Source organism: Lemur catta, chromosome 3 (assembly GCF_020740605.2).
Source record: "Lemur catta isolate mLemCat1 chromosome 3, mLemCat1.pri, whole genome shotgun sequence".
Classification (NCBI taxonomy): Eukaryota; Metazoa; Chordata; class Mammalia; order Primates; family Lemuridae; genus Lemur; species Lemur catta.
Window position 1 is genome coordinate 119,679,989 of NC_059130.1, and position 23,672 is coordinate 119,703,660.

Here is a 23,672-nt window from a genome sequence, read left to right on the forward strand (position 1 = left end):
CTGAGCTATGATACCATTGCACTCTAGCCTAGGCTGCAGAGTGAGACCCTGTCTCAAAAAAAAAAAAAAACCTTTGTGCTTGTGTACAAAACAATTACTTTCATATAAGATCATTTTGGGCCAGGCGCGGTGGCTCACGCCTGTAATCCTAGCCCTCTGGGAGGCCGAGGCAGGTGGATCGCTCGAGGTCAGGAGTTCGAGACCAGCCTGAGCGAGACCCCGTCTCTACTAAAAATAGAAATAAATTATCTGGACAACTAAAAATATATATAGAAAAAATTAGCCGGGCATGGTGGCACATGCCTGTAGTCCCAGCTACTCGGGAGGCTGAGGCAGTAGGATCACTTAAGCCCAGAAGTTTGAGGTTGCTGTGAGCTAGGCTGACGCCACGGCACTCACTCTAGCCCGGGCAACAAAGTGAGACTCTGTCTCAAAAAAAAAAAAAAAAGATCATTTTGAACAGGTTTTCATCCATATGAATATCCAGCATGATATTGAAAAGTCATGCATGATGTGGGACAATTCTTCCTGCCCTATGCATTGCAGGAAAACTAGTATCCCACCCCCTAACCCACCCAGTGCCAGTAGTAACCCAGTCACTGAGACAACTAAAAGTGTCTACACATTTCCAAAATGCCCCTGGAGGGGCAGTAATGCCCATCGAGGATTTTTCTAACCACCTATAGTCTGCTGTGTGTTGGCACTTAACACATTTGAGCCTCACAAAATCAGGTGGGTGAGGCAGGGCATGGCTTATCATCCTTCATTTTATACATGAGCAAAGTTGGGTTCAGGGACTTGCCCCATGTCACAAGGCTATTGAGAAGGACCAGGAATCAAAGACAGGTCTTCTGGTTCTAACTCCCACAGTCTTCCTACTTCTCTGTATTTTCTCTTAGGTCCACACACTTTTCTATTCTATACCCAGACCACTGGTTTTCTTATCCCCCATGTAATAAGTTGGCAGCCTTGCCAACTGGGAAACGCCAAACGTGTCTACAGCACAATTGCCAAAACCTTTCCACCGACAGTCATTGTGCTGCTGGTGTCAGAGCCGCAAATAAACCTCAGTGAACACCTTACGGTTTACACAGTAGTAAACTGGATTCCAGAAATATAGAATGATATCTCTATTCACCAATTAGATTGACACCTTCATCTTTGCCTTCCTAGATTAAAATATTTCTGTCAAGTACACAGTAAAGCTTTAGTTGACAGGTCTGTGTGTTGGTATTCTGTACTTGAAACAAACCCACCAAGCATCTCTACTGGACAGGATATTGAAAAAGGTACTATGGGTTTTGGAAAGAGACAAACATTGAGTCTAATGTCTTGGAGCCGTAGGTTAGCCTAAGGCCCCAAGGTTGAAGGAGTTAAACGAAGTTGTCTATGAGGAAGAGCATAGAACCTAGTACACAGTAGACAGCGGAGAGTGGTTCCCTTTCATTTCTGGGGTGCAGGAGGCCCCTATCAACAAGTCAGTAGGGCAAAGACCTTAGTCCACAAACTCTAGCCCAGATGTGTAGCGAGAGCAGTTGCAAACGCATCATATTGCCCCGGTACCATCTACGTTCCCTCCAGGCCGTGTAGAATAGAAACGCAGCAGCACAGCAATATATCTAAAAATAGGAGAGAGCGAGCGAGCAAGGCACGCCTGTTCTCATGGTAGGAGAAAAGAATGTGGAAAAAAACCAGCCGGGACTAATGAACTCTGCATTAGCCATATTCCACTCTTTCAACTTAAGTCAAATGTCGGTCCCCATTAGGCAGCTGGCTTTGACAGGAGCTATGCTAATTACCACTTACCAACCTTTAATTTCTGGGAAAAACCAAAAGAAAAAAAACCAATGGATTTTTCATTTTCCAGAGAGAAAGGAATAAAATAATAGTAGTCTGTAAAAAAACAAAACACTGCATTAATTATAAGATTATTAATGTGATTAATGTGCCTTTACTAACCAGATTGTTTAGCTGTTTAATTTCATAATTATCTAATTTTTTTTTGGCTTCAGGGTTTTTCTCCATTTCATTTGTAGAGTTTTAAATTATTTATTCAGGCTGTATCTTAATACACTTGAGGTTCTAGGGTTTTTTTTTTTTTTTAGAGACAGGATCTCGCTCCTCTGTTGCCCAGACTGGAATACAGTGGCACAATCATCACTCACTGTAACCTGAAATTCCCGGGCTCAAGCAATTCTTCTACCTCATCCTCCCCAATAGCTAGGACTACAGGCACAGGCCACCATGCCTGGCTAACTTTTTTATTTTTTTGTAGAGGCAGGGTTTCACTATGTTTCCCAGGCTGGTCTCAAACTCCTGGCCTCAGGCCGGGTGCTGTGGCTCACACCTGTAATCCTAGCACTCTGGGAGGCCAAGGCGGGTGGATCGCTCAAGGTCAGGAGTTTGAGACCAGCCTGAGCAAGAGCGAGACCCCGTCTCTACTAAAAACCTAGAAAGAAGTTATATGAACAACTAAAAATATATATAGAAAAAATTAGCCGGGCATGGTGGCGCATGCCTGTAGTCCCAGCTACTCGGGAGGCTGAGGCAGGAGGATCGCTTGAGCCCAGGAGTTTGAGGTTGCTGTGAGCTGGGCTGATGCCATGGCACTCTAGCCCGGGCAACACAGTGAGACTTTGTTTCAAAAAAAAAAAAAAAAAAACTCCTGGCCTCAAGTAATCCTCCTGCCTCAGCTTCCCAAAGTGCTGGGATTACAGGCATGAGCTGCCACACTCGGCTCTACTTGAGGTTTTTAAGGACCTTGGGAAGGATCTAGTGTGACCACCAATCCACTGCCTAAGTCCTCTGCACATCTCTGACAGGGAGGTCCTCCGTTCTGTTTGAGAATCTCCAGGAGGGGGACAGGCTCACTCCCCAGGAGGTACGCTGCATTTTCACTTGTTAGCCAAAAGGCCAAGAAGTGATACACCAGATTTTCAGGTTGTAGACCCTTCAAGTTGGCTATTTGCTTAAATGAGATAAGACAACACTTGTTCCCAAGGCTTTTGGATCACAGAGATTTTAAAACTTATTAAAAAAGAAAAAGACAACACTTGTGCAATTACAAGGAAGTGAACCAACAGGTTAATGCATAGACACTGGATTTTCTTCAGTATTTTTCAGTATCATTTTAAAAGAACTATCACCAAAAAATTCTACCTTTTTATCCAGCATATAATTATTTCAATAAGACAAATATTTTTGATCACTTAACTATTAATATTTAATTAAAATGCAAATGGAAAGTATAAATTACTGTTTTATTAGCATTATTTATAAGAAGTTAGAAATAGTACATTGCCCAGCTTTCCTTTGCCTCTTCGTTTCTTGTCTAGAAACAGAGAATTTCTTTCTTTTTAATACCTAAATGATGTTTCCTTTTCTGATTTGTTCCAAATGGAATCCATTTCTCTACTGAAGAAGCTACTGTTAAGACAACCCCTGAATTCAGCAGGTACTGCTTAAATCAAGTTAAGTATCTCCCCTGAGATTACTAGTCTGTTTCCAAAAACCTGGAATGCATTGTTGTCAGACCTGAAATATGAATACTATGAAGGCATTTCTGTCAAACGCTTGTCATCCTCAATTCATCCTCAGCATTTAAGGATCTATTCTGGTGCCAAATACTGGAAATAATAATAAGAGAATGAATTCGACCTTGTCCAGGGCCTGATGACCACATCTACACACCTGACTATATTAAACTACAGAGAAGAAGAGTTTAAGAAGTCTACCAGGCCAGGCATGGTGGCTCACGCCTGTAATCCTAGCACTCTGGGAGGCTGAGGCAGGTGGATTGCTTGAGGTCAGGAGTTCGAGACCAGCCTGAGCAAGAGTGAGACCCCGTCCCTACTATAAATAGAAAACATTAGCTGGGTGTGGTGGCATGCGTCTGTAGTCCCAGCTACTGGGGAGGCTGAGGCAGGAGGATCCCTTGAGCCCAGGAGTTGGAGGTTGCTGTGAGCTAGGCTGATGCCACAGCACTCTAGCGGGGGTGACAGAGCAAGACTCTGTCTCAAAAAAAAAAAACAAAAAACAAAAGAGGAAAGTCTACCAAAAATAACAATGGTGGCGCACACCTGTAATCCCAAGTACTTTGGTGGCTGAAGTGGGAGGATCACATAAGCCCAGGACTTCAAGTTTACAGTGAGCTATTATTGTGCCACTATACTCCAGCCTGGGCAACAGAGCGAGGAGACCCTGTCTCTTAACAAAAAAAAAGTCTACCAAAAACCTGATGGTAGGAAATTACCATTTAACCCTTATTTATTAATCATGAGCATATTAATCTGGTCTAACATGCAGTCAATGCCAGTTAACAGTTTATTAAGCCCCCTGAATGAAGATAGACTTAGACTTGATGGATTTCCTGGCACTATCATTAGTAGAGCCTCATTATCCTACAGATAACTACTTAGTTAAAAGCTAAAATCCCCAATCTTAAGAAGTGTGTGCATCCATCACCCCAATTAAAAAACTGAAAAACAATGAGAATGATTTTCTTATAGGAAAATCTTAAAGGACAAAGTTCTGAAGGTTAGCTGGCCTTTTAGGGAGGCACCTTCCACCCAGTGCACTGACCCAATTACTGGTCTCCTAAAGCTGCTGTGTTTGGAAATGTGGATGCTATTAAGTTTTTTCCATCACATTATACTTTATTCAGCTAGTAATTACGAATATGAGCTCAGCTCTGCAGAAAACAGAACAGGATGGTCAGCAGTCATATCCAGTGAGTCTGCTCCCCGGCGTCCAGAGAACAGAATAATACGCCCGTGTTCTCCAGCCAGCCCTTGCTAGTTTTCCCAATATTAGCCCTGACCCCTGGAAACTCTCCATAACTCCAGGTGTGGATCTCTAAGCTTTAAAGTTTAGCATCTAAAAAACCTTCACGCTGGCAGTTTCCTTTAGAGTCTGATTCGAGAGTCATAAACAGTATGTGTATAATCAAGCAAGCATTTGGGGGCTTTGGGGGAAAATTAGATAAATTTGATAAATGTTTTGAAATTGAGGGATTTGTTTACCCCTAACCATGTGGGGCTCAACAGCTCCTCTGCCTTACATTACAGAAAATGGAATTGCTCCCCTTCCTTGCTGTTTAACCATTATTCACTGGAAATTACTGAGGAATGACGAAACTAATATGACAATTATTCACAATGCATATCCATCTGTCACTGAACAAAGTCCAGGTACTGAGACTTTGGACGTCCTGGTATCAAAAGTTAAGCAAGGAGGCTACAGGCTGGGCAGCAGTACAGCTTACTGTATCTGGTTCAAAAGAACACTTTTATAAATAGACTTCATTCCTCGAAAAGCAAAGATGAAGCTATAATCCATTAAAAGAATTGTAACCAATTAATATTAAGTTACTAATTAAAACCCGTACATAACAGCAGGTTTGAATATAACTTTTATAAGCATGTCAGCATGATGTTTTCTGTTTAATAGCATAACATCTGTTTTAAAAATAATTTCAGGCTAAAACATGAGGAATAATCATTTTGCTCTTTGAGCACGATGTTAAAAATTTGCTTTTAATGTGAGGGAAATATTTTTTAAATTAAACAATTCATGTAAAAATAAACTGAAATAAGATGGTATTCTGAAGTCTTAATTATGTAGCCTTTAGCTATTTTAAATCAAAGACGTAACAACTTCCAAGCACCATTATGAAGGCTGGAAGGAAAGCCCAGTGGCTGCACTGAGTATGGTCTAGCAAAATCACAAAATCTTTATCGAAACTGTTCACTTTGGGTTCCAAGTTACTCAAGACACTGTCAGTATTGGGCACTATTGAAATTTCAATAAAAAATACTTTCCAAATGACCTGGGAAGGAGAAGAAACTACCTAAAGAGGAAAGATTGCTGCTGTTTAACACATTTTATTCAGGTCCATCATTACACGGTTTGCATGAGTAATCACGGGAGCAGTTTTATTTGCAGGAGGAGAAGGTCTTCCAGAAGAAATTCTTGCAGGGCGTTTTATCTCGGCGCGTGGACTGCTGAAGGGGCCGGCCTTCCTGCCGTTTGAACACCTCCCTGGCTTCCCCTCCCCTGAGGGGCCCGGCGCTGGCCTGGGAGGTCCACTCATACCACCAAGCAAGGAAAGTCAAAAGGCTGCTTTTCTTTGTTTCTGCCACTTCCTGTATATGCTTTTAAAGAGAAGCAGATGGCAACGGAAAGAAAAATCAACAGTCTGGCTCAGGCAGCATTAAAATATACACAATCCCTCACTTAAAAAAAAAAAAAGATGCCCCATAACAATAAATCACATTTCCATTTAAAGGATGAGAAAGCTAAGAGAATACCTTAAAGAAATTGCTCTAATTAGAAAACAAGGAAAAGATAATTTTCAGTTAAGGAAAAAAAAACTGCTGGTTTTGCCCCATAATCTTTGCTGAGGTCCTTAATTAGAAGAGGTCAGGAAATCTGTCATTTTCCCCCAACAAGTGACTGGCAACTAAGAAGCCCCCAAGGTAGATCAGGCTCATTTAGCTCATTTTCCCCATCTTTGGACACACCTGGATGTCCACAAATTGCTCTTTGAGACAGATCAGATTGAAACATTATATCCTGCTCTTTCAAGTTCCTTAGAAAGCTTCTAGGAGTAATCTGATGACAAATGACCTGTCTGAAACTCATCTGGTAATTTCAGAGAAAAATTCATTTTTAATGGTCAACTTCATGTACTCTTTCTTGGAACTTTTTCAAAATGGAAAAAAGAAAAATAAATCACCTCATGAAGTTACAAATTCTCACAGTAGAAAAATGTAATGATGTCAATTAATCTGAGCCAGTGAGAATATGTGCTATATATATAAATTAAGGCTCCGGAAGTCCGTGTGACTAATATGGGCATTTGCAGCTCCACAATTGTGCTATAATAGACTGGTACAATCACTTAACGTCTCACGGACTGGCAGACGGAGCGCGCTGGCATGAAGAGGCTCACCTTGAGCTGCAGAGGTTTCTAACAAACTTCATAGGTTGGGACGGGTGAAGGTAAATGAGAATCAATGGTCTGAATGCAATGTCACAGTACCACGGGCCAGCCGAGAGGAATACTACAAAGTGCAGCCCTGCGTCCTGTCCTACTTGTGAACTGCAACCCATGCATGCACACACACGAGCCATGCAGATGCTGGACTCCACAGGCATGGCCAAAAATGTTAACAAAAGAGACAGACAGGGAGTGGGCTAGCGTGTGGCTGAGCAGGGACCGTACTCACCCCGCTGTCTTGGCCAGTGGGGCTGCCCTCCAGGGGCAGGGCAGCGGTGGCCATGGCCCCCAAGAGCAGCAGCAACAGGAGGCCCCCAGGCAGCGGCATCCTGCGGGCGGGCGCTTCTCTCGGCGGCTGCCCTTCCTTCATACAGCTCTGAAGTCAACGTTTCGTAGACTGGGGCCTCTTCTTTGGAGACTGGGAGTATTTTAAGCTCAAACTCCAGCTGTTTTTTTTTTTGTGTCTATACATGTCTAAAGCCTGTACCCCTCTTGACGCATAAGCCTGAGCAATCAGTGCCCACAAAAGCACTTTGGGATTGGATTTAACCCCTTAATTAAAGCCTCAGGTCTTTTCCTGTGTTGAGGGTAAATTTGCTCTTATTTTGGAATGCATGTGTGCTTGCTTCTGAAGAGTTCTACTTCCTCGTAATTATGCCTATAGCAAGCAGGAAGCCACGAGAACAAAAACAAGTGATTTAAGATAATATAAAATTAGCCTTGGATAAGGAGCTTAATGTGAAATTGTGCCCATATAAAAGTATGACTGAATCTGCTACAGGCAGAACAAATAAGGAGGCAATGAGGGCTCAGAGAGATGCTCCGACAGCATCCACTGGTTTCACCAAATCACAAGCAAGGATGACCCACGTGATCGTCCCCCAGCACTGCCTCTCAGCCCAACAGGCCAGACCCGCTGTCCTCCAGGCCAGGTCTTCTCAAACTGGGAAGCCCACACAATCACCCGGGATGCAGATTCAGGTGTAGTGGGTGTGGGGAGAAGCTGAGTGCCTGAGTTGCCAGCAAGCTCCAGGTGAGGCTGGCCCTGAGGCAGCCAGCCACCGACCCGGCACTTTCCATACTGCTGCTGACCACCTGCTCGTGGATCACAGACCAGCTCTTTTTTTTTCCTCTTTGAATGAAATAGAAGTCAGAGTGCATCATGTGTAATAAGGATAGATAATGCTTCAGGTTGTCTGTATGTGTCAGGTGTAAGACATATCGCTACTGTAAGTCACAGTCACAATTGGAGAAGCAGTGCCCTACCTGTGCTTGGCTGGCTCCCAGGGCTCACTCTCCCCCCAAAGACAGTGCCACTGCTGAGAAGTGCAGTGGTGTCCCTCTCTGAGCCACCTCCTGGCTTTCCCTCACAGATCCCAGTTTCAGAATCACACAAAGGCACAGGCTCCTTCACCCCACTGAGACAGCTAGTAAAATCTGAAACATCCACCCCAAACCTGCCAGAGGTAACCAACATCCAAGGAAGGCCATAAATGAAATAAAGTAACCAAAGAACGGACAGCTCTTCCTAGAAGTAAACATATTCGTTTTCTGTTCCCCAAAGTCCTAGTTCATACCCCTTCACAAGGGAAATCTCAGTCCTGAATTTCATCTGTCACAGTCTTTTTTTTTTTTTGAGACAGAGTCTTGCTCTGTCGCCTGAGCTAGAGTGCCGTGACATCAGCCCAGCTCACAGCAACCTCAAACTCCTGGGCTCAAGCAATCCTCCTGCCTCAGCCTCCCAAGTAGCTGAGACTACAGGCATGTGCCACCATGCCCAGCTAATTTTTTGTATATATATTTTTAGTTGTCCTTAGTAGAGACGGTGTCTTGCTCTTGCTCAGGCTGGTGTCGAATTCCTGGGCTTGAGCAATCCTCCTGCCTCAACCTCCTGAGTGGCTGGGACTCCAGGCATGCACCACCATGCCCCGCTAATTTTTTCTATATATTTTTAGTTGTCCAGATAATTTCTTTCTATTTTTAGTAGAGACGGGGTCTCGCTCTTGCTCAGGCTGGTCTCAAACTCCTGACCTCGAGCGATCCTCCCACCTCGGCCTCCCAGAGTGCTAGGACTACAGGAGTGAGCCACCGCGAAAATCTGCAGTAGCTCAGCCAACTTCTTATATCCTTAGCACATTTTGCACATTTTATTCAATGGGCTTGTTGAACATTCTGAGCACCCAGTATGTACATAGAACTCGCATAACACAAAGGACCCCCTGCACTCACACCCTGACAGCTGTCACAGCCTAGGAGCGGTAGGAGACATAAGTACAAATGAAAGAAAAGTACATTTTCAGCGGGACAAGAAGTGTGCCAAGGAGGGTTAGATGCTGCAGGCTGGGGAAGGCTTCATGAAAGGTGATAAGGACCATTTCAAGAAGGTGGCAACATCTCTTAGTACTTTAAGGTGTGCAGGCTCTGGACTAAAATCCTGGCTTTGTCATTTAATCAACCTCTGTGTGGCCTCAGTTTCCTCTTCTATAAAATGGGGATAAAAAGAGTACCTACTACCTACCTCCTAAGTGTTGTGAGAACCAAATGAGATCATGTAAAGCACCTATCGCAAGCAGAACACACAGTAGGTACTTAACGTCAGGCATTCTTATTAAGGAGACAACCTCAATCACTTACTCCCCCAACTGTGTAAAGAAGAGCTCCTCACTACAAAATGCTGGAAACCCCTGATTAGAGCCATGTTACCTAAGCAAGGGCTCCTACCTACTCCACTAGCACATCTCAACCACAGGGGACAAGTATTCACGGGGTGCCAACCATGTGCCAGGCACTACACAAGGCACTGAGTGATCAGTGCTCACCACTTCAAGGCCTGCCCTCCTAGAGCTCATAATGTAATGTTTTATGCAATAATGTGTTTCTGAAAAGATCAATGAATGGGAACTTTGATTAAAAGGAACTCGTTACTGAATTATTTTGAAAAACAAAGATTACTTATCCTAAAGGACAGAACTAGGACCTAGATAGAAGTTAGAAGGTTGAAGACTTTTCTTTATATACAGAAGAAACTTGTAACAATTAGTGTCCAATAATGGAAAAGGCTTTCCATCCCTGGAGGAGTTCAGGAGCCTGGGAACCATATATAAGGAATGCTGTAGAACGGGTTCCTATGTTGAGGGGGAGATGGCACTAAATGATCTCTAAGGGTTCTCTATAAGATTCCATAATTCAGCAAAGGGAATCAGCATGCCCGATTAACCTTTCTTAGACATCTGGGTTTTAAGATATCAGCTACATACATGCCCAGTATAGACCTTTCCCCGTGCATTCCAGCTACTGCTATATACAGAAGGAGATGCTTTGAAACCTCCCTGGCTCCAGTAACGTCAGTAATAATAAATTAATACAGGCTCTTTTATTTCAAGCTTTTTCAGTAATTGTTGTAAGTAGGAGACGACAAATATTTTAAATGCAAATTGCCTCTATGTTAGCCACGTCACATTTATTTCAAAGACATTTGCTTCTTTATATGGTTAATCATCTGTAGGTTTAGTGAAAGCACAGATGATCTTCTAAAACTCTGAGGAAGCAAGCCCACAAAGAGCCCTCTAGAAGTCCTTTCTGCCCTCTGTCACCAAGGATGGAATTGTAAAGGATGACGCAGATAACCCTGGACATTCCAGAATAAACTAAACCCTAATTGGAATGTACAGGGGAAGAGGCAGCTCACAAGAATAAGGGGAATGGAGTCAGCTATTCCTTATGAAGTCTGACCTCCCTGTGTTACAATCCCTGAAAAATGCGTTATAAGACCACTTGTCCAAAATACACACAGGTCATGCATAAGTATGCCAAATAAACCAGAAGATTACACGAATGTCAAGTCAGTATTCTCATCTGGCTAGAAAATTTCATATCAAAATACCCACACCAACCAGGAGGTCCCACTAAAATCAACTCATTGCTATTCACGTATCCTATCATACAGGACACCCATGGCACACGAAGGCTTACCACTGTGAGTCATGTGTATACTGAGATTCAGAAGCTACAGAAATCTACAAAAATAACATGTTACAATGATTCTACTCATTTCCTTTTATTGCCACATACAACCTCATTGCAAGGGACTTTTAACTCTATTTCACTGATAAAAGCACAAAGTTGCAGCAAGTCATACAGCTATTAGAGTTGCAAACCCAAGACGCAAACCTGGATGTGTCAACCTTTGGAAAGTCCACAGCATCTATTCGCTAAACCCTTGTTGATGAGTTTAAAGAGAACTTATTCAAAAGTGAAACTGCTAACATACAGATCTTTGGCTGAATGTGCTATAAGGATAGAAGGCTTTATGATTCACTTTTCTTTCATAGATGTGACACACAGATATTATAATTAATATGAGATCAAATGATTAATTATTTATAGACCTGAAACCATAAAGTTTAAATTCAGTGCTTTACTATGACCATAGCTTAGCACTTCCCTTTGAGAATAAGGCTTTGGCGTGTCTTTTGCTGATCATATTTGAGTATGGATGGTATAAATTCCACCCAAAATATGTGTCCTTTTCTCTCTTGCCCACTCTAGAGTCAGCAGCCCCAAATGTGAATGCTGTCTCTACTGATCAATAGCCGGGTGATCCTGGGCAGCTGCTTAACCTCATTAAGCTTCAGTTTGCTCATCAGGAAAATGGGGAGAATCAGATCTCCCCTGATAAAGTCGTCAAGATCCAGTGAGGTAACATATGGAACGCCCAGGGTAGTACCTGGCGCACAGAATGGGCTCTGTAAATGCCGGTCCTTTTCCCCACTCTATTTCCCCATAAGGGAAAGGCATGCCTGGATCTCTAGAAATCCCAGAACACAAGAACACAGCAGAATCATGCTCCTGGAGCATCGTCTCTCATAAACTAAAATAGAGAATGAAACATTGAAGTGTTCTGGAATAATTGTCCCAGATTCTCCCCTCAAGCAAAACTACTACCCGAAGAACCATAGTTTAATTACAAAATGCCCAGAGAAAAGTCATATAAACTGTGTTTCTGGAGAAAATCACCTTTAAAAAGTAAAAAGGACCATTCCCAAACATCCATCTTTTTACCTGGTGATCATAGGGGGCATGTGTTTAAAAACAACACTAGAAATCGGAAGAGCTAAATAAATATACCTTTACTCATCTTTTGGAGATTGTCATTTAGCCTAGAAAATTATGTCAAAGAATGAAGAAATAACTATGATTTTTGCTTGCAAAAGTCAACCATGTTTAATTGCTAGCACACTTTATTAACTGGAATAGATATAATTTCCAATATGTAACATTCAAACACATGCCTTGTGTTCTTGAGTGAGTTATGGGAGTATTTTGCTCAAGAGTTTCCAGTTCTCTTTTAAAACAGCTTTTGCAGTTAATGACTTGGAGAATACAGGACAAAAAAAGTTGCCCAGCCTTTTGTATTTTTTAATTTCTACTTATACCTTCAAAATTCCCTTTGTGACAATACACATTTTTAGGTGGCTCTACCTGCTAAAAGACTGCATTTTCCAGGCGTTGAGAGAGCTTAATTGTCACTTTCGTCTGCTCCAGCCTCTGATGGCTCATTTAAATTTTTGTTTTCATCCTCTAACTTCTTTTTCTTCTTTGCCTTTCGTTCTAGGTTAATCTGAACAATCTCTTCACTTTTCTCTGTGATATACTTTAGCTACCAAAAAAAAAAAAACAACCTATATTTATATCTGGTTGTAAATCATTTTATAAACCTAAAAAAAAATAAATAATTACACCTTCCCCAACCACTCCCACCCAACGAATTTGGGTGGAAACACTTGGGTTACATTTTTTAGAGTTAAATGCAGCTTAAAATTGTTATCTAGAAAAAGGAATCAACTACAACAATCAACTCATTACTATTCACATATCTTCCAACCAGTATGCTTCAATGCGAGAGTTCCTTAAATAATCAAAAGAATTAAAAAATTTGGAGCTTGTATAAGGCATGCCAATCACAAATATACTCTACAAAGCACAAGTATAATCAATATCCCCCTAAATTGGCCAGGCACAGTGGCTCATGCCTGTAATCCTAGCACTCTGGGAGGCCGAGGCAGGAGGATTGCTTGAGGTCAGGAGTTTGAGACCAGCCTGAGCAAGAGCAAGACCCTGTCTCTACTAAAACATAGAAAAAAATTAGCTGGGCAACTAAAAATAGAAAAAAAAAAAAAAAAAAAAAAGCTGGGTGAATGCCTGTAGTCGCAGCTACCCGGGAAGCTGAAGCAGGAGGATCACTTGAGCCCAGGAGTTTGAGGTTGCTGTGAGCTAGGTTGACGCCACGGCACTCTAGCCAGGGTGACAGAGTGGGATTTGGACTCAAAAAAAAAAAAAAAAAACCTCCCTAAATTTATCCACCTAAAATTTACTGAGCAACTATTATGTACCAGGTACTAGAGATAAAAGGTAAATAAGACAGGGTCCATGCCCTCACGAGGACTTAGTCAGATGTACAAATTTAGTTGTACTTTCTTCAATAATGAGGTTCTGTTAGATGAAAAAATTAAGAGTCCAAAATAAAAACAGACTGAGCATGGTGGCTCACACCTGTACTCCTTGTGCTTTGGGAGGCCAAGGTGGGAGGATCACTTGAACTAGGAGTTCAAAACCAGTCCGGGCAATACAGTGAGACTCCATCTCTATAAAAAATAGAAAAATTAGTTGGGCATGGTGGCGCATGCCTGTAGTTCCAGCTACTCAGGAGGCTGAGGTGGGAGGATTTCTTGAGCCCAGGAATTTGAGGCTACAGTGAGCTATGACCACGCCACTGCACTTTAGTCTGGGCGACAGAGCAAGACCCTGTCATTAAAAAGAAAAAAAGTACAGGGTGGTTGTGAGGATTAAAAAATATATCTAAAATAATATCTATAAAACCCCTATAGGCCAGGCACAGTAGCTCATGCCTGTAATCTCAGCATTTTGGGAGGCTGAGGAAGGAGGATCACTTGAAGCCAGGAGTTTTGAGATCAGCCTGAACAATGCAGGGAGACCCTGTCTCTACAAAAAAATAGAATAATTATCCAAGCAGGGTGGCATGTGCCTGTAGTCCCAGCTACTAAGGAGGCTAAGGCTGAAGGACTGCTTGAGCCCAGGAGTTTGAAATTGCAGTGAGCTCTGATGACGCCACAGGCAAGACAGCAAGACCCTGTCTCAAAAGAAAAATTAAAAAAGCCCCTGTAAACTGTAAAGTGCTATACAAATTCTTTCATTCAATGACTTTATGGAGCCCCTCCCACGTGCCACGCACCGTTCTAGGCAACATAGATGGAGCACAGAATAACAAACCAATCCCTCCCTTGTGGAGCCCACATTATAGAGAGAGCCATAAGTGTTCTAACTGGGAGCATAGACTGAGTCAGGAAACCTCCCCAGTGTCCTAGATCTGCCATGGGCACAGCCACTAGCCTGGGATGATCACGGCATCTCTGGATGCCAGTGTCGTCACCTGGAAAATGAGGGCTTGGTCAAGGTGATTTCTAGACTTGAAAAGATAAAAAAAAAAGTGTGGTTTTCCTGCACATTGAGCCATACAGATATTCCTTCCATGCCTGGCCCATCAGGAAATCGTGAACACCATAACAAAGCTGTCCCCACAGACTCCAGCCTGTGACCAGTCTCTGACATCATGTTGTAAATGAAACATGGGACCAAAGTTTTGAGATATTACAAAAAAGGCAAATTATGAAATCCAGAGAGTGCTGATTAGAAAATTTCAAATTGGCTTAGCAAGATCCATCTTAATGAAAGAAAGACTATAAATTACAGGCAGGTCGGAATGGTTCAACCATCTCTAGTTTTTAATGCAAGGTGCCCTGGGGAATAACTTCATGGCTTCAAGTGATTAATTGGGAATAATGTATTCTGATGGGAAAGGGGAGTGAGGAAAGAAATTCATCTCTCACCAGTGAATTACTCCTCCTGGCTAAGAGCTTCACATCTTCAGTGTTAATTGTGCTTCTTTTCGCATGTCTATAGAAAGGGCAGAAACAAGTCACCAAAATGTTTGGTATTATTTAAAGTTTTGATGAAACATGAAAGTTCATGATCAGACTTCAAACTAGCAAGGATCTCTAAGTAGCCCATCTTTTTAGATCAAGGTCATTAAGCAACACTGACACAAAAATAAGTGAAGTTACTAGCCAAGATATCGATTAATAAAGAGACCAAGAGAAAGCAGACACCCATCTGTCCACCTTCACCTGAAGACCATGGGTGCCTGAAGACTGAGAACACAGAAAGGAGCCTGAGGAGTTAAAACTCTCCCAAAAGTGTCTTGCTTGGGCACAGTGGTCACAACGAACACCACAGAAAAAGCAAGAAGGTTAGTGTACAACTTCAGTGCAGAGAAAGTGAGTCTCACAATACAAAGATCACCTCTGCTTTAACAGAGATTAAGTAGAAGAACAAAGAGAATTTCCAGGGAGCATGGCTTTACTTTTATCAAGATCCTGAAACTCTTCCCTCAAGGGCTAACTTACAGGAAAAAGCATACGCCAATGCCTCCTAATGTCCTGTTTCCCAACAAGCAGTTAATGCATTCCCTCCACAATATCCCAGGTAGAATAAAGAACATCCTTGAAACTGGAGTCTGTTTCCTGCTAACAACTTGGACTCAAATACTCACTCCAGTCCTCTTATCTTTGCTATGAAAGATAATTCAAGATAATAAGCTCTATTCAATAATGTATTACTCTGATTACATCCCTTCTTGCCATTTCTAACTCCGCCACCCCTCAAAATAAGGAAGAACTTTGTAAGCAAAATAAGCAGGAATCTTTGTATCCTTAATAACTAGCAAAGTGGCCAGCATACATAGTGAGTCCTCACTGAGTACCTGCTGAGTTAGAAAATAAAGTCACACAGAAAGTATACTCCATAATTTGACCAAATTAATCCTTCACATTCTGCAAAATGTGCAAATACCACCTCATCTCATCATGGTTGACAATATCTACTTGTCATGAGATAATATCCATTTCAGGAGATAACTTCTAATTAGCACCCCACAAGGACCAGGACATAGGAGAAAGAGAAAAAGTCAGACAGAAGGTGATACAATAGCAGCCACAAAGCACAAAGCCAGTCTACGATGTTCTAGGTGGAAAATATTAAGTGCCCATGGCCACAGCGTGGCCCGGTCTCAATCACACAACCTGGCTGCTATGTGTGTATGTACATTCTTCTTAAAGTACAGTAAAAGAAACAAGCATACTGAACTGTTTACAGAGTGAGCTAATCTTATGTGTTCACAAAGAAGTGTCTAGAAAGTGACTCTCTCAATCCTCTCTACCACTCGGCTTGGCCTCTGGTATCTCTGCACCACTTTCCTAGATGGAGGGACAAGTGTAGCCTATGCCAGCCACTGTATGTCACAGACTATCCTAAATTAAGGCTCTGACTCCAGAAAATTACTAGGGAAAGTAACAAAGCAATTTTTCATTAACACTCTTAGCAACACAGGTTTTAAAGACTATTCCCTAATGTTCCTGGAATTTCTTTACTGTAGAATATCCATCTTCCTCAAAATTAACAATATGAGGAGACTAGAGATTTCAGAGCTCAATAAAGGAAATTCTCAACTTAAATCGGGAGCTGGTTTTCCAAAGTTTGTAAGTGGATTGATTATTTGGAATTTAAATGCATTTTCTCATAGAAACAATGTTATAAATACTGGTTAGGTCCACATGCCAGCCTACAAAGACTATTTAATATATAACTGACCTGAAACAGTACATATTTTTGATTTCTCAAAGTGGGGTAATCATAATCTTGGGATTAGAGGAAGTATGATAGGGACAACTTAAAGCCACAGGATGACCAAAGCTGACCTTCTGGTAATACCAATATTCAGGGATAAACGTTGAAACAATACTTTTTTCTATGAAAGCAAACTGAAATATCATGAAAATGAATGTAAAATTCAGGCAAAGGATGAGTCTTCAAAGAAACTTTGCACGTATGGATTGCACCAGGAAGAAGTGCGCTGCCCCAACCCTCAAGAGCCTCATGACTGGGCTCTGCAGTCACCCGGGGGCTCAGGAGGCAGCCTCAGGAGCGCTGGACACACACGGACACTGCCGAAGATGAGCCACCTCTTACGGTTGAGAAAGTCTCTGGTGGTCTATCCTACAGAACAGCAGCTGAAAGCTTTCCCACACACTCTTTTACATACAAGATGATGTCCCTCCTTGTGGAACTAACAATCTAAGTCTCTCTCTCTCACGCACCCCCACTTCACCCCTCAGTACCCAGCAGAAGAAAAATCACCGTGTATGTAATTATAAAAGACATGGAATACCTGAAAGCTTAATGCATTACTATGCGAAATGGTTCTAATTTCATTTTTATTTCTAGAATTTTCACAAAAGTATTTTAAATTTTTAATTGTCTTTTTCCACAGCTAACACAGAAATGGCAAGTAAAGGTGATAAACATATTTCGGGCGGGGGGACACATATAGGGCAACTGCTTGAATTCAGTGAATAGGCCACATGAGCTATCAGTAGCCCATAATACTATCTTATCCCTTTTGGCCAAGCTCGAGATGCTAAGCAGTTTTTAGGGACTAATATATACAGGAATAGGAAAGATTTAGAGCCTGCCCTCTGAGAACCTACTGATTTAATTCATTCAAAATATGCATCTGAGAAACAAAGAGCTAAAGGGAGCAAGGTGAAAAGTATGGGGTGTGGGAGAGGCTGGCACCGAATGGAAGTGGCAGCAAATTAGAAAGCTTTAGCCCTTTCAGGCCTTAGTCATTCAAATTGCTTCATAAAAGCAATTCGCCGCAATTGTTTTCAATTACCTGGGGTACTAATTGAAGAGAGGAGCATAAATCACCTGTAAAAGCTAGAGCTTTACCAGCTGAAAGCAAGTCACCCACTTTCCAAGGAGTATGTCTTACTCGTGACAAATGTGGCAAATGAAAGCCTCTGCCTGTCATTATCTGTCCACCTGCGAGCAATTGCCACACGGAGCACGCAGTGGCCCACTCTGCAGAAGGGCGGCCACCCCAGACACCGCGTCTCAGACCCTGAGCCATCAAGCCCTCCCGAAGACGTGTTTTAAAACAGGCTCACTCCACTCACATTCAGACTCCTAGAGACGTTATTCACATCTTTTTAACCTGGAACTGAATGACTTGGGTTCTTTAACAAAAACTCCTTGGAAAACTTCAAAAAAATGCCCAAACCAGTCTGAATCGACATGATTAAAGCAGACATTATATTCTTGCAGAGTCATGATTAGAGAAAAGCCTCCACAAAACACACAAAAAAATGAATAGCTAAAGCTTTCCTGAAATATCCCACCAGATGGAGAGTCTCAAAAGAATGTAAATAGACACAGCATCAGATATTCAAGGTCTCTACCCACCTTGCAAACATTTCAAGGTCTTTGGCAAAATTTTCTGAAAAAAAAAAAAAGACAAGACATACACTTTAGCTACCCTTACCTCAGTCTTGAATTCTACAGTCAGTACCGTGACCAGTATTAATACAACAAATCCTGTTAAAGGTGAGAGGAGGCACTTTGGCAGCCCTGCCATTTTATAACAGCCTTTAGCTTTTTTATTCATTATGACCTCCTTGCCCTTCCCAGAACTCTCTGCCCTCTATTACAAGCCTTCCGTTAATTGTGACTACACCTTTGCTTTCTAGAAACTATCCTTTAACTTTAAATTCTTCTACAGTTAGGGCTTGTAAAGACGTTAATTTCCTCTGAAGTCAAGCAAATACCAATGCCATAAGTTCAGCTGTCAAATAAACTATGGGCGATATAAAAATGTTATAAACCATTGAAATAAACAATGTAATGTCTAATGTTCCAGCCCTCAGGGCAGCTTAAAACACAACAAAATAAAGGTGTTAGCATAACAGGAAAAAAAAAAAAACCGTTCTTCCCACAAAATATCCAAATCTTACAGCCAAGAAAAAGAAATGTTTCATGAAGAATGCATGATGATGACAATGTTCTCTGTCTGCTGGCCAGACATATCACAGCTCCCACCTACAGGCTGCCCCCAGACAAAATCAGCCTTTGGAATTTATACAGACAGGAAGACCAAGGCTTCATACCGCACTGTCGAAAAGTCATCTCTGAAATTGCTGCAATGGTTTGTTTGCTGAACTGCATCTCTTTGTCCAGTGCAACTTCTTCGCAAAGACAACCGACAGTATAATGAACTGCTGCCTTTAGCCTCTGGGAAAAAAAATCAAAATACTTCATGGGTAAGGTTGCAAATGGGAACTTTCACACCTTAAAAAATTAACACCAGGGAGAGAGTCTGCTCAGCCTAATTCCTTCAGCATCTTCCATAATGACTGAATAACTTTTCAAGCATACTAATAAATTAATGAGACCCGCTGGAGTGTGACTTGTAGAAACATTACTTCCTTGTTAATGGTTATGATTTAGGTCAAGTAAAGATAACAAATTATGAGGGCAGGTCAGCAGGCAAAGAAATCAGAGTATCTGCATGACTTTACTCATTCCACAACTATCTGCGAGTTCCCACTGAGCAATGGCGACATTCCACAACTATCTGCAAGTTCCCATGAGCAAGGGCGTATGCGAGGTGTTTGGGAAAAACCAGGCAGAGGATTTTGCCCTTCAGGCGGTTAATCGAGTACATACAGCAGGATCCCATGTCTCGGCAGCAAGTACCTGGCAGCTCCAGGCCTGCATGTCACAAAGGACAAAAATACAGGACAAGACCAGGAAAGGCTCCTGAGGGCACACCTGACCCTCCTGATTTGGAAGTCTGCTAGCCCACCTCAGCAGGGTCCTCACTGTTCCTCGGCAACCCTTTCAGGTACTAAAAAACATATCTCTTCCCCATGCAGAGGAGTAAAATAAAGAGAGAGAGAGAGAGAAGGAAGAACCTCAAGACAAAAGCAAAATAAGCTAAGCAATGGTCTTGGTCACCTGTCAACAAGATTTTGTGGAGCCATTCAGAGTGTCTCTGTGCCAAAGACAGAGCTGAACTGGACATGGAGACAGCTGAAACTAAGACAGCGTAAAATCTACGAGCAAGTGTTCATTATATAGGCAAGATGAGGAGGAACTACAAAAAACACAAGTCCAGGACCCTGGGATAGAGGCCAGATGAGAAAGGCATCTACCTTCCTCAGTTTCAGTTATCACAAAACTAGGATAAGTTGAGGCCCTTAGGAGGAGGAGCCAAAGAACCACAGACCTAGGAGGTATGAACCCCAAGTTCTTTTTTCTTTCTTTTTTTTTTTTTTTTTAGAGACCGTGTCTCGGTATGTTGCCCAGGCTGGAGTGCAGTGGCTAGTCACAGCTATTAATATTACAGCCTTGAATACCTGAGCTCAAGCAATCCTCCTGTCTTAGCCTCCACAGTAGCTGGGACAACAGGCATGCCCCACCTCTGGATCAAGGTCATGTTTTTTAGGTATGGATGGGGTGGGATGGGGTTACAGGACAAGGATTCTGAATGCTCTTGGCTGTAGGAACTTTTCTGTGTTCCTCCCACACACACCCATCCCGGCCTTCATCCGTGCGGCAGACACCACTGTGCTTGGACGCTAAATCACTAGACTCTAAACTCCTCAAGGGCAGGACCGTCAGTTTCATTTACTGCTATCTACCTAGTACCAAGAATGGCTGGTTGAACGAATGGTGGGATCTTCTACCGGCTCATCACAGCTGAGAGTCAAATTTCTCAGCCCATCTTTGCAGCCTCGTTTCATCAGTATTTATTGTCTGTTGACAGCCAGGCTCTGTTCTACGGGCTCAGAACCCAGAAATGAAAAGGACAACCTCTACTCTCAAGTTTATCTCCCAATACACCTTTGCCATGAATGGACTCTTCAAAACCATCAATGTCATGAAAGACAAAAAGAGGGTGGAGAAGACCGAAAAGACGGGATTACTAAATGCAAGGCCCATCCTTGATCTGATCCTGGATGAAGGAAAAAAGATGGCTCAAAGAACCATCTTTAGGACAATTGTAAACATCTGAATATGGACTGTACATTCAGTAATAGGATATTATCAATACTAAACTTCCGGAGCGTGATAATAGAAATAATGTAGAAGGATGGCCTTGTTCTTGGGAGATGCATGCTAAAGTATCAAAATGTAAAGGTGAAATGTCAAGATATCTGCAATTACTTCTCAAATAATTCAGAATAAAGAGCAAGGAAATATATAGCAAAATGCTGAAAAGCGAACACTTTTTAGACAGGAAACTCCCACGTCCTGAGCTCATCCTCGTGTTTCCTCAGTCAACGGTCTTTGAGGCTATCACTCCACGCTTTTCTTTTCACCACTTCACGGCACTGTTATGTCCTGACTCTTGTCACCCTGTATTCCCGGTGCTGACTAAAGGAACGACTGGAATGCCCACAACTACCTGAGAGGTGGTTATTTTTACTCCTATTTTACATGGAAGAAAACTGCATTTGGGCCAGAGTCAACCCAATCACAAGGCGGCGGGCCGAGACGAGTTCTGGGGCTCTGCGGCGCGGCCCCGTCATCCGTAAAGAAGGGAGCTCAGGGTTCCGGGGGCCGGCAGTTCAGAGCGCTAAGTGCGTTTCCTCGATTCTCTCCTTTAACGCCCACATTCCACCCTCACAACAACCCCGCGTGAGAAGGGGAGACCCAGGCCTTGCCACAAAGCCGGAAGGCCGGTGTCGGAACCCGGAGCCCGCGCGCTCCCGGGAGCTCTCCGGGAATCAGCCTCCTCCCGAGACGCCGCAGCCCGAGTCCAGCCGCGTTGCCAAGGAAACCGCCTCCCAGCACCTCCCGCGGCAGCACGGCCAGCGCATGCGCAAACGCGCGGGGATAATCAGCACCCGTAGAGCGGGCCCCAAAAAGAAGGCAACTGAGGCTGCGGCGCCTTTTCATGTGCCGAAACTCGACGCGGTCCTTGCCCAGCCCACTCGGGGCCCCCTTTTCCTGTACCTGTTGGTAAGAGAATCGCTGCTGCTCCTCGGCCTCCGCCTCCTCCTCCATCACAGCGGGCCAACTCAGGCAAGCGCGCGAGGGTGGAAAGGGGCGGTGGCCTGACTGCCGGGTCAGATTTTCCCGCCGGGGCGAGGGCGACGGGCCGCGCGGGGGGACAAAGCGCGAAGCTCCTCCCTGCCTCGCGCGCGGCCCCTGGCGGCGGCTGCGGGGAGGGATCTTCGCGGTCGGTCTTAGCTGAGGTGGCCCGGCGAGGATGGGGGCGTCACCTCCAGGTCACTGCTGCACCCCAGACCCTGACTCTGCGCCTGGCACAGTGCTTGACAGTCAGGTCTCCGCAAAAACCTGTGTGTATAGGCACAAAGTTTTGTCTGTTTTTTATTTTTGGTGGAGACGCGGGTTGGGTGGGGAGTGGTCCTGACTCTTGCCAAGGCTGGTCTTGAACTCCAGGCCTCAAGCGATCCTCCTGCCTCGGCCTCCCAAAGAGGGTATAAAGTTTGTTACCATAAATTTTACTGACGTAAAAGATATATAGTCCATACTTTACAAATAATGCAATGCAATACTCTCTTGTAAACTCCATACACAGATACCTTCAGTAGGTATGTTTTGCAAAATTCACCATCAATTTCTATAATTCTGTCACCAACAATGTCACAAAATCAGACACAAATCAATGCCGGATTATCCCATTCACCTCATTGCCATTGATAAAGGAGTATAGTTGTTGTTTTGTTTTGTTTTTTTTTGGTTTCTTTGGGTTTTTTTTTTTTTTTGCTAACATGTCAAAAAGAACCTTTATTACTTTTATAATAGCCTCTCATGCTTTCTTGCCAGATGCCTTTGGAGCAGGTGCTTTCTGGGCTGGAGCTTTTTGACCCTTCTGAGCTTTTGGAGGAGGTGCTGCCTTCTGGCCTGCGGCTTTCTGGGCAGGAACCTTCTGGGCTGGAGCCTTCTTGCCTGCATTGGTCTCTTTTTTGCTGGAACTTTAGCAGCTGCTGCAACTGCAGCAGCACCCTTAGCAGGTGTTTTTTTTTGGGGGGGGAGAAGCTTTTAGGAGAGTTGCCTTTTAAAGCTTCTTAACTTCATTCTTGATTATTCTGTTCCTCATTTTCTTTGCCTTCATTACTTTAAAACGATCAAAGTCCATCATCTTAGCTTTCCTTTCTCTGGCTTCAATCTTCTTGGCCCATCTTGTGGCTGCCCATTTTGTATTTATGTCTGCCTTCTGCCAGGCTTGTCGCACATACTTCTGGCGGGCACTGTGTGGGAACTTGAGGATGAAGTCAGTGAGCTGCATGCATTTGAAAGGCATGGACTGTCTTCTTACCTGAGTGCAAGGTCCATCAGCCAAAGCCCTGTTCTAATCACTGACATCTACAATCGTGACCAGCTTTCCAGCACGAGGCCCAAAGGAGACGTAGGCCACTCAGCCAACCTCCACGAAGCTCCTGAACACCATGGAGGCGGCATTCGGTGAGAAGGAGGAGTATAGTTCTGACATGAATGTTGACTGATTTTTCTTTTCTTTCTTTCTTTCTTTCTTTCTTTTTTTTTTGATACAGAGTTTCGCTCTGTTGCCCAGGCTAGAGTGCCGTGGCATTAGCCTAGCTCACAGCAACCTCAAACTCCTGGGCTCAAGTGATCCTTCTGCCTCAGCCTCCTAAGTAGCTGGGACTATAGTTCTCCAGCTAATTTATTTCTATTTTTAGTAGAGACGGGGTCTGACTCTTGCTCA

The 23,672-nt window shown here is 43.2% G+C and overlaps 2 protein-coding genes and 1 pseudogene across 4 annotated transcripts; all 3 read right to left on the reverse strand.

Annotated features, from left to right (window-relative positions):
* Positions 1–5,862: 5,862 nt before the first annotated feature.
* CORT (cortistatin) lies at positions 5,863–7,723 on the reverse strand. Its single transcript, XM_045546176.1, has 2 exons — positions 7,230–7,723; positions 5,863–6,152 (listed from the first exon to the last, which is right to left on the reverse strand). Exons 1-2 carry the CDS (start codon positions 7,368–7,370, stop codon positions 5,934–5,936), a joined length of 360 nt encoding a protein of 119 aa, XP_045402132.1. The 5' UTR covers positions 7,371–7,723; the 3' UTR covers positions 5,863–5,933.
* CENPS (centromere protein S) lies at positions 6,064–22,112 on the reverse strand. 2 transcript variants are annotated; one of them, XM_045546175.1, is made up of 6 exons: positions 21,935–22,112; positions 19,081–19,204; positions 18,380–18,413; positions 14,908–14,974; positions 12,482–12,659; positions 6,064–6,152 (listed from the first exon to the last, which is right to left on the reverse strand). In XM_045546175.1, exons 1-5 carry the CDS (start codon positions 21,983–21,985, stop codon positions 12,519–12,521), a joined length of 417 nt encoding a protein of 138 aa, XP_045402131.1. In that variant the 5' UTR covers positions 21,986–22,112; the 3' UTR covers positions 6,064–6,152; positions 12,482–12,518. The 2 variants fall into 2 exon arrangements, with proteins under 2 accessions (XP_045402131.1, XP_045402129.1); XM_045546173.1 differs by lacking the exon at positions 6,064–6,152 and having other exon boundaries at positions 12,223–12,659.
* Positions 22,113–22,712: 600 nt separating this feature from the next.
* On the reverse strand, positions 22,713–23,396 carry LOC123634492 (annotated as a pseudogene). Its single transcript, XR_006733932.1, has one exon. The product of XR_006733932.1 is annotated as a 60S ribosomal protein L14-like (transcript).
* Positions 23,397–23,672: the final 276 nt, after the last annotated feature.

Coding starts and splice junctions, on each gene's coding strand:
- CORT (XM_045546176.1), bottom strand. CDS start 7,370: ATGAAGGAAGGGCAGCCGCCGAGAGAAGCGCCCGCCCGCAGGATGCCG. Junction 6,153..7,229: donor CCACTGGCCAAGACAGCGGG/GTGAGTACGGTC, acceptor TCTCTTTAAAAG/CATATACAGGAAGTGGCAGA.
- CENPS (XM_045546175.1), bottom strand. CDS start 21,985: ATGGAGGAGGAGGCGGAGGCCGAGGAGCAGCAGCGATTCTCTTACCAA. Junction 19,205..21,934: donor AGCGATTCTCTTACCAACAG/GTACAGGAAAAG, acceptor TTTTTTTCCCAG/AGGCTAAAGGCAGCAGTTCA. Junction 14,975..18,379: donor GACCTTGAAATGTTTGCAAG/GTGGGTAGAGAC, acceptor CCCTTTCTATAG/ACATGCGAAAAGAAGCACAA.